An 18,102-nucleotide genomic window follows, 5' to 3' on the forward strand; every position below is an offset into this window, starting at 1 on the left:
GTGGCCATGTGTGATGAAGATCAACATGTTAATCAACAGGAGCTTAATGTTGCTGTTAGAAAAGCAGAGCAAAAACACGCCACCCAGTGTTATGAGTGGGGAAGTGTAATTACTAACTCTTATAACTAATATTCAACGCGGAATTTTCTAGTGTAAAGGAAAATATATTTAATATAATTTATACATTTGGAGTAAACAATCACTGATAAGGTACTTTTTTTTTTTTTTACCTTTTTACCTTTCACCTAACAATGCTGTGAAGTTTACCATGTACTCCATGTTGGCAGCGGGCGGGAAGACGCTGGCTCTGACTTGGTTGTGATAATCCAGGATGGCCACCATGTCCCTCTGAGTGATGAACCGTTTCCGCCGCGCTCTGCGGACCCCGGGCGACGAGTCCGGTTTCATCACAGGAGTGGAACCAGAGCCGGACTGGTGTTGTAGCTGCGGGGACCCGGTGGAGTTTACAACCCGCCCGCTGACTCCACACAGCAGGACTGCGCAAGACAGAAAATAAACGTCTCTCATGTTTACTCCTTTGAAACACCTCGTCAGGTAAAAGAAAATAATTGTTTGTCTGTGATGGTCCAGGTCCAGGTCCAGGTCCAGGTCCAGGAGCAGGTCCAGGAGCACGAGCAGTAATGAGGCTGAGGAGATGCTCTGTACTGTGGTGAGGATCTCTGAAAGGTGAACGGGTTCAGCCTGCCCCCACTGTCTTTCAAAATAAAACACATTGGACTGAGGTTAATTCAGGAGGAGGAGAAAATAAAAATGTAATAACATGGCATTACTCAGAGGTGACGTCAGGTCATTTAGGAAACTTTATGGTAGATTAGTAAATCACATAAATCCTGTAGAGACTGTCCTGACTGTTGTGTTATAATTTGTTATCTCTATTATCTCCAATATTTTGACAAGTAAAATACTTTAGAAACACATGGAGACCCCCTACATCACTCTGATGATATGTTCAGGTGCAATGCCACAGTCACTGACGGTTAAAAAGAAAAACACAAAGCCACAGTTATATTTCATATTTTATTTGTGTTTTTTATTGGTTAAATTATTTTATGTCAAGTCATTAAATCATTAATGAACCAAACTATTCAATAAAAAATCAGCCAGTTTTCCTGTCATCCCATTTGAAAACAGCCCGTGAATTAACTTAACAAACTGAATATGAAATCTAAACAGACTCTGCAAACAAGGCCCACACCACATCACCAGGATCTTCCTCATGGAACCGAGCCCCACATCCTACAAAGCAGATCCAGTCCTCTGGGGTCTTCTTGGGATCTCTGGGGTCTCCATAAGATGTTTTGTAGGATTCACAGGGATGTTCATGTGTTTGTTTTCCAGTAAACTCCCTGGTTGAATGAGTTCCTTGAATGACATCAGTGACTTTGTGAACAATGATGAAAAAAAAAAGCAAAAGGAAAATCTGAGAAAGGAGGATTAAGAGAAGATTGATTAGACCGACAATTCACATAAAATTAACAGCAATGAATCTTAACCCTAACCCATCACAAAAGTCATGATATGATTACTAATCTCTGACATCACATAGGTATCATCATCAGGTATCATGTAACTGATGGCTGCTCAACACTCTCTGGATCGCAGATGTATTCCCCATCCGGGGTGAAGCACTTAAGATGTCATCATCTGGTCTACTTCCTGTAATGTGCTAATCTCCATCTCAGCACTGATGTCCATTTGAAGAGAGTTGGGCCTCCCTCAGGTTGTTGACCAGGACCTCCTGCTGGAGACCGTTCAGCTGGTGGAGCTCTCTCTGCTGTGGCACCTCATCAGGGATTAGATGTCCAGGCTGTATCCAGTTTGAGCAGAACTGTTCTTGCAGCCCAAATTCATCACGATTCCAGATATGTGTAGGCACATCTGTGATTTACAGGTCATGGAGAAGAGCCTTATGCTGCTTAAACCACTTAAGGTTTTTTCACCATGAGGTCAGAGGTTCCTTTTCATCAATTGTTTGAACCAATGGAACCTCAGAAAACCACTGCATTTACTGGCTTTGTCATAATCACAAGCCATCTTCTGGATGTCCTATTTGGTTAAAGGAAGACCTATTTGTGAGCTCTTTTAACTTATCAGCATTTGGCTCCAGACCTGTGAGGCCTTGGTGCAGAACCAGGTGATAAAAGATCATCAATATAAAAGAGCCAAAGCATGCAGGGATTTAAAAGGTTAGGGAAAGATGTAAGTGAAAGGAAATATGTTGTGTCTGAAGTCACTGTAAACTTGTTCTGTATTAAACCAGACCAGGATCTTTAACCTGAACCAAGAGCAGCCCTGAGTCTGAACAGAACCACAAAACAGTTAAATGATGCTGGAGTCACTCACAAGTGGTAGTGTGCTGTAACATCAGATAGTTCAGTATCAATTTATTAGTGACTTACACAATGCTGTGTAGATTGTGAGGTTCTACTGTTTGCTTTTAAAGCCCTCAATGAATTAACCCCTCCTTACATCACAGACCCACTGAGCCCATAGACCACATCCAGGCCCTCTGACTGTCAGACATGTGCCTCCCCGACAGTCCCTCGCACTGACTTTAAACCCAGAGGTGACCGAGCTTTCTCAGTCATGGCCCCCAGACTACAGAAGACCCTGCCCATGTCAGTCTGATCCAGATCTAGATCCATCGACTCTTTCAAATCTTGGCTCCGAACATATTTGTTCGTATTAGCGTTTGTTTGTCTGTTCTGTTGTCTCCTGTGTTGATTGTATTTATTCTTGATCTTGTGCAGCACTTTGGTCAGCTGTCTGCTGTTTTTAAATGTGCTCTACAAATAAATTGTTACTATGATGAACCTTATGAACAGATCCTACGGTAAAATGGCTGGAAATGTTATATAAAGTGTAAACCATGAGCAGTTCTGTCATGTCCTGTGTAAAAGAGACTAAATACACTCAGTTAAAGTTAGAAAACAAACTGGTTTGGATTGAAACTACAACCTTATTAAGGTTGGGGGACCGTCATCGTAATAGTTACAATCACAACCACAGGGTTCAGGTCTTGGAACAATCATGGTCATGGTTAATAGAAACCCAGACTGACTGTCAGCAGGAAACAGGAGGGAAACAGCTGTTTGCTGTCTTTAAGTCTGACATTGTGTTGACCTCTCTGTCCACTCCAACCTCCTCACTGTGTGACACAACATCGCTCTGAAGACAGACAGGGGTGGTGACACTGTACGCCCACTAGAGGGCTCTGTCTCTGTCATTCTTGTAGGAAGTCAACTTCCAGGAAATGCTTGGAACCATCCTTGTGTATCAGCAGGTGTAAGGACATGAGTGGAGAGGGGGTCAGGGAGGTCAACATGTTTGATTCTGACACTGGAGACGAGAGTGTCTTTCCAACAGTAGACCCTGTCTGTCCCAAAACCTTGACTCAGTGTTTTTCGTTGCCTAAACGAAACCAAACCTTTAACCACAGAGAACATACTCATGAATCATTTTCCAAGGCAGTGACAGATACAGTGGACTCACTGAACTTGTCTTTTTCAAACAGTACACTTGAAGATCAGTAGATCCTTGTGGAAGAGGGTGAGTCTGGAGGTGTCTTCAACGATCTTGTTTTCTTCTTCAGGTTAGAACTGACCCCACTAAGATGAGGATTAACTGATCTGATGCGCACTGACACAAAAGTATTAAAATGAAACCGAATACAAAGAAATCCATTATTTATTACTATATATTATTATTTATTATTTGTTTAATCTGAAATTCAGCTTCAGAAAGTCTATTTTAGGTGACAGTTAAAGTGTCAAATATGTGTTTTTTTTAACAGTGAATTTAATTTAATTTAATCTTATGACAACAGACTTCCTATCTTTTCTATCTAACAAGGGCAGAGTTCTGTTGTAAGACTCTGGTTTGGTCCTTTAAACCCCTCGTGCCCTTCTTTAGTGTTGGAGTGGGATACCGAAGGTGAACATGACGTAGTGTGTTTATTTTTTTTAAGAAAGCTTCTTTGCTGCCAAATCAGGAGAGCTGATCCAGCTCAGGACTGTGGTTCATTATCCAGGTCCTGGTCCAGAGGCTGCTGTCAGATCCAGAGTTTCTTGGAAAGAGCAGAAATTAAAGCAGAGAGATTCAGAGCTGTAGACTCTGTACTCCCCAAATGCTGCTGTCGTCCAGTGGGAGTGGGGGTGGGGGGCTGGTGCAGCTTACAAATAGCTCTTTATGTAGTGGTTCAGTCAGTCCTTGCTCAGTACAGTAGAGGTGTGTAAATAAAAGATAAAACAGGAAACAATGACTCAGTTTTGTTTTCAGATGTGATGATTCTTTACCAAATTAATAACTCGATTAAAAATGAATAAATAGATCAATTCAGATCAGCCCTCTGGAACTGAGCTCCACCCTCGACGTCCAGCCATCCTGACTGAGCTTCACTCTGTCTGCTCAACCACCCGCTCAAGACCCCCACCTTTATACTAGTTCATGCCCACCACCCTAGTAAAAGCCATGCCAAAGAAGAGCAAGCCACAATTTAAACTGAGATTAGATCGTTGTTAATCAAACGTCAAACTATTGATTTCACACAGCTAACTGTAGAATTATGGCTCCTTTTCTTGCAGTGGATTTAATACTTAAATGTCAAGTCAATTTTTTTATAGCGCCAAATCACAACATTATATATACTGATAATAATAATCATTATTATAATAAATCTAGCACCAGGTGTTGAGCAGGATCATGGGGGAAGTAGGTTATTACACATGTAAGTTTCTGCCCGTGGGGGTGACGTTGTGAAGTAGCGTTGGATCATGGGAGATGTTGTCTTCACCAGCCTTGCTGCAGTTGCCATCAGCTTGTGCTGGTTTGGATCCCTTCAGTTATTCAGGAGGTGTTATAACCACAGCCAAATTATCAGCAGAGGTCTCCTCCATCAAAACACTGAAGAGTTTCATGTTAAACCTGGTCTCTGAGCACGGTTTTGTCCCTTTACTGGCAAGGAAGAGAGACAGGAAGCGCAGAGATTGAGAGTGGGGGAATGACATGAAGCAAATGCCCATGTAGTATGCACCCCAAACCACTGGGCACATTCAGTGTTTGTCTTCAGACAGGTGACCTGTAACACACAGATTCCACTGGATGAGTTTTGATCTCTATCAGAGCTGTCAGGACATTTTTTATTTCAGGAAAAAGTCCAAACATATTTTATCTGTCATGGCAGGAAATACAGAGACACAGAGAGGTTTTAGTTTTGCTGCAATAATATATTTCTCAATATTTTACAATAATATTTGGAATAAGTGGCACGGACGCATCAGAACATACATGTACTGAAAGCAAACTTGAACCTTTCTCTCTGTCCTCTATGAAACATATCTTAAATATGAATCCTAAAGTTGTTCCCTTACATACACTTCAGGAAGTGCTGGACTATGTGGGGACTATGATTAAAAGCCTCCTGGTCGATGGCTGTGTCCCATCTTGCTGTAAACGTGCGGTCAATCACCCTCTGATCAATAACTTAGATTGTTCTGTCCTGTTGTTTCAGTTTTTCGCCCGCATGTGTCTCTCACCTTTGATCAGCCACACCTGAATCCAATTACCTTCCTGCCCCTGGTGTTCCAGTGGGTCGACCCCGTGTATATACCACTATACCTCCCTGTTTCCTTTCCTTGTCAGATTGTCTTTGTTCTCCTCCTGTGTGTTCATCGCTTTCTAACAGTTTATGTGTTTCCCATGGTTAGTTTGACCCACCAGATCTCAGAGTTCTCATTTTTATCCAAGACTCTTGAACAAGTCATTTTCTTTGAACTCATCTTCTTCTTGGACAAATGTCATTCAGGTTTTAGGACACACCTGTTCACACCATGGCACAGAGTCTGCTCTGTTATGAACAGGGGTGAAAGTAGCCGGTTACATTTACTCTTGTTACTGTAACAACGTTGTTGTTTTGTGTACTTGTCCTTTTTGGAGTATTTTTTTTAAAAAATCAGTAACTTCACTAACTTAAGTATTTCTTGACTCAATAATTTTACTTTGCCACATTTAAAAGTCAAAATCGTTACTCAATGAAAATAGAAGTCACATGATGAAGCTATGATTAATTAAAGACCCTCTGATGAAAATCCAGTGTTTAACCTTGTTAACATCCATATGACTGAGTGTTTGACTGCAGTGAACCAATGACAGTCTCATAAAGACAGATTGAGACAGCCAGGGTTTCATACGTCACAAACCTAAGGAACCAATCCTGTCAACTTGTGGGGATGGGGGCGGGGCTAAATTAACCTAAAACCTTGTCAGTACAGAGAGAGGGAGTTAGCATTAGCACAACCACTAACACTGTGTCAGCAACTGTCAGTTACAAGCTAACAAACAACATGAACAAATACAAGATGCTAACTGTGCTAACCGTTCTGATGCGTCTGCTAGTCTCTGGTTCTGGTCTCAGACTCCTCCTCTGAGTCTGGGTCTGACTGAGGCTCAAACATGTGGCTGAGTCTCTCTGATGTTTCCTCCTCTAACCATCTTGATACTCTCTGCTCTTTCACCTGTCCACCTGGAGCAAGCAGGTGGTGGGCGGAGCATAAGGCCTGATCCACGTTTCTCAATCAGGAAGTAAGAGGAGATGAGCTTCAGTTCTATGTGTGAAAACCATGTAAAACAACATATGAATCATGGCCGAGGATTTTTACAGTTTAAAACATGTCTGGAGAGGAATCCGGGTGAGTGACCAACAGGTACATGCTGGATCTGGCAAATGCTAAATGTTAAAATACTGATGGTGGATCCTACGTTCATTTCCACTATCACTGTGGTGACCTTATTGGTTTCTTTAGGTGCTGTTCTCACCTGGGAACTGCGTAGATATGCAATGAAATAACAATGTATATCCACCTGGCAGCCTGAAGATGTTCTATAATTTAATAGTTTTATCATATGTTATTATTATCACCATATTTTTTACCCCTCCTCTTCCCCCCTTTAAAATAACATTTACTCAGACATTTTAACTGATGTACTTTGCACTTGTATATGATATATACGTTTAAACACAAGTCATTTTACTTTTACTTGAGTAAAATTTCAAATAACAGTACTTGAGTACAGTTTTCCAATACTCTTTCTACAATCGCAAATGAAAATATGAAATATGACTGGCTGAAGTTCCTTATATGTTCGTCATTACATGATGGCAGCTCCTACAAAATAAACAGAGTGAAAATGACAGGAGTGATTGATATAAACACCAGATTTCACTTAGATAAGTTGTTTTGTAGTGACACCATGTGATGGATATTATTCTGTGGTCTTAGAGCAGTAAGTGTTCAATTTGATTCTTTTAATAAATCAGTTCAAGTTATGTTTGTGTTTGTGTGTGTGATGTCGGTGGCTGTGTGTGTGTGTGTGTGTGTGTGGTGTGTGTGTTGTGTGCGTGTGTTGTGTGTATGTGTGTGTGAGAAGGAGAGAGCCTTCACTACCATATAAAGACAGGCTCAGTATGTGAGGCAGTCTCTCACATACATCTGTACTTTTATGTCCCCTTCACAGAAATGTTTCAACAATCTGTTCCTAGAAAACTAAAATCACCACCACACACACACTCTGCCAAATCTGACTTCATTATCAAGATACAGTATGGCTGTTGTCATAGATCTTTCATATGACAGTAAAACGGTTCAGACTCTCATCAGAAACTCTGCAGGTAACACAGCATCTGTGAAAACACTAATCCACACATTAAAGTTAATTACTCACCTTACATTAATATAATAATACTTTATTTATATAGCATCTTTTAAAAACAGTTTACAGAGTACTTTGACAAACCAATCAAAAGCAATGATGGTCAAAAGCAGGTCAGAAATAAGGTAGACTTACACAGGGAGGACAAATACACTGCTCAAAAAACAACAGGTGCAATGGAGAGGCAAAAGGAAGACCACCCCCAAAAAGGGAATGGCTTTAGCATGAGGCGGTACCTGCAGCCCACTCAGGTTGTACAGGTAGTCCAGCTCCTCCAGGATGGCACATCCATACGTGCAGTCACAAGAAGGTTTGTTGTGTCTCCCAGCAAAGTCTCAAGAGCATGGACGAGATACCAGGAGACCGACCGTTACTGGACAGGGCCGGAGAAGGGCATCAACCCAGCAGCAGGACCAGTACCTGCTCCTTTGTGCCAGGAGGAACAGGAGGGGCACTGCCAGAGCCCTACAACATGACCTCCAGCAGGCTACTGGTGTACATGTGTCTAACCAAACTGTCAGACTCCATGAGGGTGGCATGAGGGCCCCACGTCCTCTAGTGGGACCTCTCACAGCCCAGCACCCACAACTGGCATTCACCAGAGAACACCAGAACTGGCAGGTCCGCCATTGTCTCCCCTCTTTCTGAGTATTTAGTCTCACACACACACAGACACACACACACACACAAGACCAACACACACACACACACACACACACACACACACACACACAATCCTAACAGTCACAGATGGTTGAGTTTTCCTGCACCAGGCATTCACTAATACCCAACATCCCTGAGTAGCCATCTCCACTAACATTCCTCTCCCGTGTACTTGGGGGAAACACCGGCACACACACACACACACACACACACACACACACACACACACACACACACTTCAGCCCATTGTCTCTGCCACCCCATTGTCTCCCTCCACATCTTCCTCTTATGTAATTCTCTCGTTCTCCTGTGCCTGGAGCGAGTGCTGCTCCCGGAGCGAGTGCTGCTCCCCTTTGTCTGTGTCCTTTCGTCTGTTGATGTCCCTGGTGTTACCTGTCCTCGTTTCCTCATGCTTCAGCTTTCTGTTGCTCGTGTTGCCTTGTGCTTATGGTTCCTGTTCCTTGTGTATTTTGTAAGTTGTCACTTTTTTTGATATTAAAATTATTTCGCTGCGGTTAGGGCTAAGCCTATGTGGCATGTGCTCCACCAGGTGAGCCACTGAGGCACCTCTGTTTACTGTTTTTTGTTTCTGAGTCTGCCTACATCCAATTTTCATCTACTTTTCTAAATAAATTATTTGAACTTTATACAGTAACTTGTGTTGTCTGCCCTTTTGTTGTCCAGCCATTGGGCCAGGCTGTGACACTATATCCTTACATTACAGTTTAACTAATTAATGTTAGCTAGTTTCTTAGCCTTAATGTCACAGTCCCAGCCGCAACGACAGGATCCCCACCCTCCTCCTCTCTGTCTATCCTCTTTCCCTGCTCCTAGTGTGTTTCTCCCTGTCTGTCTGTCATTCCCTAGGGAGGCGTGGCCTGGCCACCTGGCTGTGGGCGGTGCGGCACACCTGAAACTCATCCACCTTCATCAACCTCTGTATAACAACCCCGGCAGATCATCCGCTCATTGCCAGATTATACCAACTCCTATGTGGTAGCCATTGGCTGAAACCTTTGGGTGATTTTTTTCTTTTCTTTTTTTCTTTTCCCCTTGTTGTTTTTCTGAAGCTATTCCCTGTGCTCACTCTGTGTATCCTCTGTCCTCAGCTGTACCTGCCTCCATGCTACAGATCCAGAACCAACACCCAAGCCTTCAGCTCATCTACCTGCCTGCCTGGAGTTGCCGTCTTTTTTACGGGAAAAAATAAGGGACATCCACCACCCAGATGACGAAAAGATTTTTTGAGAATTTGAAATGCCAATACACATTCTCTGATAGTGTTGTGTGTTTCTGATAGTGTTGTGTTGTGTACCTCATGTAGTGCTGCCCTGGCAAGAACAGCAACCTGCAGCAATACAACATTTCAAAAGAATGCATCAGACCTACACCCCTGATAATGAGGAACCAGCTGCTCCTCTCAGATCACACTGAAGTCATGTGTGTATCAGCTGCTCTCATTTAAAGTATGATATATGAATATAGGTGAGAACAGTCATTTTCACTGTGTTGTTGACAGTGCGCTCAGAGAGGTGGTCATAACACACCAGTCTCTCTGATTTTGAAACGAGAAGCTTTACTGATGTGTGTTCAGCTTTAACAACATGACAGCATGTAACAGTATAGTAAAGAGCCTGTACCCACCCACAGCTGAAGTCATTGTTTCTATAAAAGTAGAGTGACGCAGGTCTCCTGTGTTTTCACTGGCTGATACACTGGAGCTGATAAAGCACGGAGGGAGAGAGAGAGAGAGTGATAGACCGGCACTGAGAGTGAATGTGGCTGTGCAGCTCTCTCTCTCTCACAGCTAGACTCGCATATAAACTCCAGTGATGGATGATTAGGAACTTGTTGCCAAGTTGGCACCTCCAGCTGTGTTTTCCTTTTTGTCCCAACATAGTCCAGTATTTTCCTACTTTTATTAAAGGGAGAGGAAACAACTGCTCTTTACCTTCCACGGTCAGGACACAGTCAAGGGTTGAACCTTACTCTGGTTGGGTATGAATCTGTGTTTGAATAGACTCCAGCCTCATGTGACCCTGTACAGATCCCCATCAGCAAAATATCATACCAGCTCATAGTTGATGTTTTAAAATTCAACACTGTTCACCGCTGAGCTTCCAGACATCAGCAGGGACGACGTCAGGAGACGTGCAGGTGCTACTGGACACTAATAAAATCAAGGTGTTAGTTTTTTCAGGCTGCTCTTAAAATCTCCTCTGTTGAATTTTGACAGTGGTGGCAGGTGGTGGCCAGGAATGCATCCTTACCCAGAAATTAGTTGCATTTTAGCAACTACCATGGTGTAGTTGGTTTATAGCCTAACATTAGCTTTTTACTTCTGCTGATTGTATTTAGGCTTCAAACATCATAAAGTGGTGCTCATTAGCGAAGGTGATCCCGTTGGCTTTTTGTAGAGGGAACCTGGGTTCATCCCTGCAGCACTCTACCGAGGGTGACCATGTGAGAAAAGAGACAGCTGGATGAAGTCAAAGCTGAGCTGCTGGATGAGATGTGTTTGCATTTCTGATTCACTCGCTGGGTGACTGAATCAGTTTTAAATGATTGGAGTCAAAGCTAATGCGTCAAGCTAGATAGTAACACAGGCAGACTTTTTAAGACATTTGTTATGCAAATGTTTTGCTGGTGGAAATCTATCCAACATGTTCATTAGACATCGAGGACACACAACACTGAATATAAACACTCCTGTCTTTGTTTACATTCACCTTTAATCTTTATAATGGATAATCCTGGATTGTTTGTGATACTCAGGGCGAGTATTCACAAAGCATTCTATCTTACCACTAGTACTCCTAAATCAGGCTAAACGTTTTTTTTTTAAAGTTTTTTTTAAAAGTCTTCTTCACAAAGCCGCTGAGACCAATTTTTTAGTAAGGAAAAGCAAAAATTCTTAAATTAAGAGTGCAACTCCATTGCTATGTCTGACACAGCCACAGTGATTGGTTGATGAAAGACTGTCTATGCCGGAGAAAACGCATGCGCAACATCCCGCAGTAAAACACTGAGAAACAAACCAATACAAATTAAATAATAACAGATCAGGTGCTGTTTACAAAAGTAGTGCATTCTCCAAAATGCACCTGTATGAGGTTTGTGTCAACCTGGGTTGTTTCAGTTGGAGAAGCTATCGCACCTTCACAACGATCATTATTCCCTGGTGACTGAGTCGTATCTTTAAATTAATTCAGCATCTTGTAAGGTTTCCAGAACACTGTGACGTGGAATGACAGCAGCCCTTTAAGACTCTTTGTGATTTGGTCTTAGTGAGTTATAGGAGTCCTCTCCACTGCTTCTACCTTCTCCCAGACTTAGGAGATAATTTTAGAGCTAAGTGGCTTTGTGAACAGCTCTTCGTAAAAAAAAAAAAAAATAGGAGTCCTAAAGTTAAGACTGACATGCTGATTATTTTTAGGAGTTTCTCCTAAATCAGCAAGTTAGGAGCTACTTTTAGCCTTAAATGTGTAATGTGTAAGATCTGGCCAGAATTTTTGTTTAAAATGTTCAAAAAATGAACTAACACTATCAATAGTGAAGGAGCCACAGTGATGATGTCATGACCAAGACCTCCATCTATTGTATTTCAGAGATATCTACTGAAATGAGCATGCTAACCAACTAGCAGCATCCCGGGCCGTGTTGTAATACCACTTTATGACACTAGATGTTGTGTGAGTCAGTGTAGCGTCTAGTCTGCCCTCAATCCCACAAAGAAGAAGAGCTTCCTCCTGAGCTTGAAGTTACGCTACAGCTCCCGACTAAAAAAAAAACTCCAGACGAACATCACAGAAACGCACAGATGTCTGAAGCACCTAGAAAGAGATCTTTATCTCCATCCCAAAGAATCGCTCCGACAAGAAACCACATTCACCGACAAAGAAGAAAACACGGGTGAATCCTGGTGTGGCTTCCCACCGCTGGAGACAGCTCCGGGTAAAGAGATGCAGTTTGATGCCGAGCTGCATCTTTTCTGTTAGACTGCTGAGTAACATCTAATGTTGGTCTGTAGCGAAAAGTATCATTAGTGCAAATGACAAAAACTTCAAGTGGCATAAATGTATGATTGATGTTGTCGACAGATGTTTTAGCGATGTAGCAGAATTTAGTCTGTTCCTGCGGCTGTTCCTGCTCCTGATGCGTCAGTAACTTTTCTTTTACAAGTGAGACAAAGAGACTGTTTGATCCAGAACCAGCGGGATAATTTATTATACACACACAACAGACCTAACATGTTTGAATATAAAGAAGTAATTGTCCTATCACATGTTTGTCTGTATCAGGACCAGAATTCCAGTCCAGTCCTCCCCAGTGATGGACCAGCACCTGCCTTTTCTTCTGCGTCCGGCCTCATCAACCATCAACAACCACATTACAGTAACACCTCAGAGTATTATCCCTGCACAGAACACATACTGTCTCTACTGTGATCTTCTGCACATCCTGCTCAGCAGGAGTTTTGTCAACACTTTTGTACATAGTTTTTTTCATAGTTTTGTTTTTTTTAATGTGTATCTATGTATATTTCTCTTTTTGACTGTTGCAGTATTTTACCTTTTTATTGTTATTTCCTGTTAATATGTTTATTGGATACTGCACCAAACACCAAGCCAAATATCTTGTAAGTAAAAACCTTCCTGGCAATAAACCTTATTTTCTGATTTTGCCTCTGTGATGATGTCATCATCCCTTCCTCATGCTGCTGTAGCCTCACGCCCATGTGTCATGCAGTATCCCCTTGCCTTCATATTTTTATAGGTAAATAAAAACATACTGTTTGTATTACAAGTATTCATAATTTGTTTCAGTGCTGTCAACAATTTTAACTATCAATAGTTAATGCACATATAAATAATAAATTATAAGGAACATGGGGAAAACAACAACATGATTACCTGGACAGGGGTGAAGAGGTGAAATGCTGCCCTCTATGGAGGTGGAGCAAGTAGCATGATCTTACACATTACACCTTTAAGATACTTTGTGAATACAGGCCCACATTTCCAGCAAAGAAGTAGACAGCTGCAGCCTAGCATTACTCTGAGCTGTGAAACCTAGACTTTTCACAAGATGGCAGTGTTTGACTTTATATGGACATGGCAGCAGTTCTCTCCCACGCTCTTGTGGCCTCAAACGCTGATCTGTGGTGGACTGTTGCTTCCTTCACAGGCTCACTTCAGAGTTCATGAATATGACTCATTTAAAGGCTTTTCTTAAAATAGTAATAACCTGTGACAACAATCAGTTTTTGATGTGTGTTACTTTTAAAACCAGGTGGAACTATTGTTCTGCAGTGTAGAAACTAACAGATGCACAGTCCAGAGGCCTCAAATTATTTATTGTCGCAGGACGTGCGAAGGAAAGCAGTACAATGGTTTTTATCTCAACGTCTTCCTCATTATTTTATTTTCTCTAAATAGTCAAAACAGCCACAGAATCAGAGTCATCATCAATACATCTGTGAAGATTCTCAGTCGTCGCTGTTCTCAGGACGTGGTTATCCAAGACATGTCACCATCATCCAAGAGGCTTCTTCACCTCTGTTCATTATCAACACAGAAATAAGGACATTCAATGTTTTCAACTCATACACACGAGGAACAATGGGGAGAAAATTTAACTGACTGATTTGTTAAATAAAATTACAAGTTCAGTGAAGAATGGAAACCGAATTTAACATCAGTTATACATATTTAAACATACATTTACATTATAGTTGTAACATGCAACGTCAATAATTCTTATTACCATTATTGATATTTTATTACATCAGTTAGTAGGATGGCTTCATACCTCAGCACCAGTACCATGAAAACCTCAGTATCCTCAGTTTAAAGTGCCTATTTGTAAATTTTCTTTGCGTGGTTTCTTGTCACCAGCAGGTGATGGTGATTGTCACTTGACAAGAGCTTCAGCCATAGTTGTCTTTATAATACAGGAAGTTAGAATACTCCTCTAAGCAGCTACTTCTTCAGGGTAGATTGGAAGCTATGATTGGAAAGTGATGAGACCAGCCACGGCTAGCTGGTTAGCATGCTAACTTCAGTAGAAGAAAAGAAATAATAGAGACCAGAGGCATCATGATTCACATTAACCAGTTCTGTTTCAGGGGAATCATAGATTAAATATGCGTATCAAAGCTGTGGTTTCACTGATCTCATTTTAATGTAGGCTGATTTAAAGATGTCCACCTTATCTTAACTTGTATCTGTTTTAATGCAATGGCCTTAAAATAGTGAACTCTACAGGAAGTGTCTGAATCACTAAACTCTGCCATTGACATGTGTCAACAGACATATTTATAAATCAACAGATCTCTCGTGAACTTTCCATACTGTTGATCTCCACCTGTGTGCATGTGTGACAGACCTGCAGACTCACAGATAGGCAGTGAAGGTGGACAGTTAAGTACAAGTTGAGCTGTGTTTTTGCTTTCAAAATAAAAGCACATTTCTTAGTGCTTTTGGGGAAAGTAATGTTGTCATGTGTACCTACTGCTGAGAGGGCAATTCAGATAAATCAATAACATTCTCGTTTACAACAGGTATTGTCTTCAATATATTGTTTATTTCCACTTTAGTTCTTTGGTGCACGCATTACATGAGCAGCTTGAACTGCAGTGAGAACAGCTGGTGTCATTTCTAAATTTAGAAACCTTAAGAGCTTCGAATAGATTTTTTTTTAATGTCTGCACAGGGAATACCCGGGCACATTTAATTCCTACCCCACCCAACTGGTTGCAGGCAGCATGTGCCATGTTTTAGTCCTACGAAACCAACAGAGTTTTGGAGGATTAAGGGAATTCTTCCCACGACACAAAAACTTAACATCACCTCTTTTAGAGGCTGCTCTTATGTTTTTAACATAGTACTGCATGTAAATAAGCATTATAATTCCTGGAACAGGGGGAGAATGCCATTTTTACCTTTTTACAGATAAACATATACGACTGTACAAGATCAAGGAAGAAAGCATTAAAATCCCTAATTCATGAAATGAAGTAAATACAACAGACACTCCCTCACACACAGTGACGGAGAAACAAGGCTGGAAGTGGCCTGCAGGGCTGCAGACTCTCAGGGGCTCCAAAACCTCCAGGGTCACACTGACACCTGTCTGCTGGGGGTCAAGACCTTTACATAAATTACTGAACACTAGTTGTTGCACAGCAAAACCTGCAGGGTGAGAATATATATATATATATATATACGTGTGTGTGTGTGTGTGTGTGTATGTGTGTGTGTGTGTGCTTGTATATATACACACACACATGTATATATATATATATATATATATATATATACATACTATAATATGGAGTAGGCTTTGGAATACCATATAATATCTCTTCTTGTATACTTCATTGTAATCAAGTGGCCAAAACAGATAGATCCCTCGATGTTTTATGTTTCCTGGTTGTATTCCCTGATAATGTGTCTACATCACAGTGTCACTATCATGTTGTTTTTACTTCTGTAGTCAGAGCTAAGCCCTGTAATACTGGGAAACGTTAGCGCGCTGGCTTTAATTTTGAAGGGGGCAGACAGGAAGCGCTGTCTTGTTTCATGATGGTTAGCTTGTCAGTGGTCAGTGAGAGGAGTGGGAGACTCCTCAGGCACTCAGCAGTGGAGCGACTCTGGCAGCCGCGGCGGCCGACTCTCACCATCCAAAGTCCCGCTTTCAGTAACCGACACCGCGCTGCCGATGCGCCCAGTCGCCGTCACACCCGGTTCCCTCGCACCTCCGCCGAGAGCTCGTACTGTCACCCGGGCAATCCTGTCAACATCAACTCGCTTCTGAAAACACACTGTGGACTTCATCATACGACACCAAGTAGTACTTTACCATCCGTTTCTGAATGACGGGCGGTCGGTTCGACTTTGACGATGGTGGCACCTACTGCGGAGGCTGGGAGGAGGGCAAAGCCCACGGCCACGGCGTTTGCACGGGACCCAAGGGCCAGGGCGAGTACTCGGGCTCCTGGTCCAATGGTTTTGAGGTGGTTGGCGTCTACACCTGGCCCAGCGGGAACGTGTACCAGGGCTACTGGGCGCAAGGGAAACGCCACGGACTCGGTGTAGAGAACAAGGGGAGGTGGATTTACCGGGGAGAGTGGACACACGGGTACAAGGGCCGGTACGGAGTCCGGCAGAGTCTGAACACACCTGCCAGGTACGAGGGCACCTGGAGTAACGGACTGCAGGATGGCTACGGCGTGGAGACGTACGGTGACGGAGGTGAGAGGGGGACACCATGGGGGACACCATGGGGGACATCATGGGGCTGATGGGAGTACATGTTCTTTAATGTGTCTATTTTTAGAAACTACAGTGTAGCAGAAGCATTGTGCACGTGCCCAGTGACCACACATCAACCCAGACGCCACACACACACACACACACACACACACACACACACACACACACACACACACACACACACAAACAAACACGTGGATCAGGGTTTGTAATGTTGTAGTGACCTAGCTAATATTCGGTTTTTGGTGTCTTAGTCAACACTACAGAACAAGAACTTGTTAGTCCTCCAGACTGAAGCTGTGTCGCTGCATGTCAACAGAGCCCCTTGGAAACACCTGTTGTGGAACCTAAGTTTGACTGAAATTAAATTTAGATCACATTCTGACCTGATCCAACACACAGCAACACATCAGACCTGATCCAAAATACAGCAACACATCAGACCTGATCCAACACACAGCAACACATCAGACCTGATCCAACACACAGCAACACATCAGACCTGATCCAAAATACAGCAACACATCAGACCTGATCCAACACAACTGAGCCTCCTAAAACCTGTGACCACACAATTCTTTCTAAAGTTTTAAAGTAGTAGTTTAAGGCTTTATTGACTCACCTCTCACTATATGGGAGGTCTGTGAGTATGATATATATATATATATGATATATATATATCATATATATATATATATACTCATACTCACAGATATATTTATATATATATTTATTATATTAATAATATATTATATATATTTATTTATATATGTATATATATAGTTAACATGGAAAACTTTGGGACACTGCTTGGGTCATTCCTTACATAAGAATGCAGAGAATGCATGATGGTGGATGCCAGTTTGTACCTGATGTGTATTAACTAGGGATGCCCTGATTGATCGCCCGCCGATTATGATCGACCGATTTTCATTCAAAATACATCGGTAGATTGGCATTAATGCTTCTAGTCACCGATCACCTTAAAACCGATCACCTGTGGTTAATACTCTGGTGTCTGCAACAGGCCACTTTGGTGCACGCGACAGGCCACCAAAACACAAAAACATGTCTACCGTGTGGAAAGTGTGTGAGACTGATATATCGTACTGCATCTGCAATGTCTGCCAAAAATGGTAGGACTCGGCCGTGGATTGGCCGATAGATGAAATGTGAAATGTGATTGCGGCATCCCTAGTATTAACATACATTGAAGTCAGATAGGAAACCATTAGTTTCTCTAAAAGATAGCCTAATTAACCAGCACCATTTGTAAAACCCAGAAGGTCGTTTTTAAAGGCTTTCTGCTGTTCTGGTGGTGTTTCCAGATTCCACCTTTCCATTGCTCAATGTGGAAAATGTTTAATCTATTTGACAAGTTGTGGCTCTGTTTCCTATGCAGGTAACCGGCGGGCTGCCATCTTTGTTTTGATTC

General features: G+C 42.2%; 2 protein-coding genes across 2 annotated transcripts in view; one reads left to right on the forward strand and one right to left on the reverse strand.

Moving 5' to 3' along the window:
- LOC111233834 (peptidase inhibitor 15-like) overlaps positions 1 to 16,229 on the reverse strand; it is a 28,091-nt gene extending 11,862 nt beyond the window's left edge. The window contains exons 1-2 of the mRNA XM_022761738.1: positions 16,073 to 16,229; positions 268 to 497 (exon numbers count right to left, since the gene is read on the reverse strand). Coding sequence (XP_022617459.1) covers positions 268 to 497; positions 16,073 to 16,229 — 387 coding nt within the window. The remainder of the gene's footprint in view (positions 1 to 267; positions 498 to 16,072) is intronic.
- Positions 16,230 to 16,267: 38 nt separating this feature from the next.
- The window catches only part of LOC111233940 (junctophilin-1-like), a 32,895-nt gene continuing 31,060 nt past the window's right edge, over positions 16,268 to 18,102 (forward strand). The window contains exon 1 of the mRNA XM_022761870.1: positions 16,268 to 16,646. Within this exon, the coding sequence (XP_022617591.1) occupies positions 16,268 to 16,646 (379 nt within the window). The remainder of the gene's footprint in view (positions 16,647 to 18,102) is intronic.

This window comes from Seriola dumerili, unplaced genomic scaffold, assembly GCF_002260705.1.
Source record: "Seriola dumerili isolate Sdu_G_001 unplaced genomic scaffold, Sdu_1.0 BDQW01000432.1, whole genome shotgun sequence".
Taxonomy (NCBI): domain Eukaryota; kingdom Metazoa; phylum Chordata; class Actinopteri; order Carangiformes; family Carangidae; genus Seriola; species Seriola dumerili.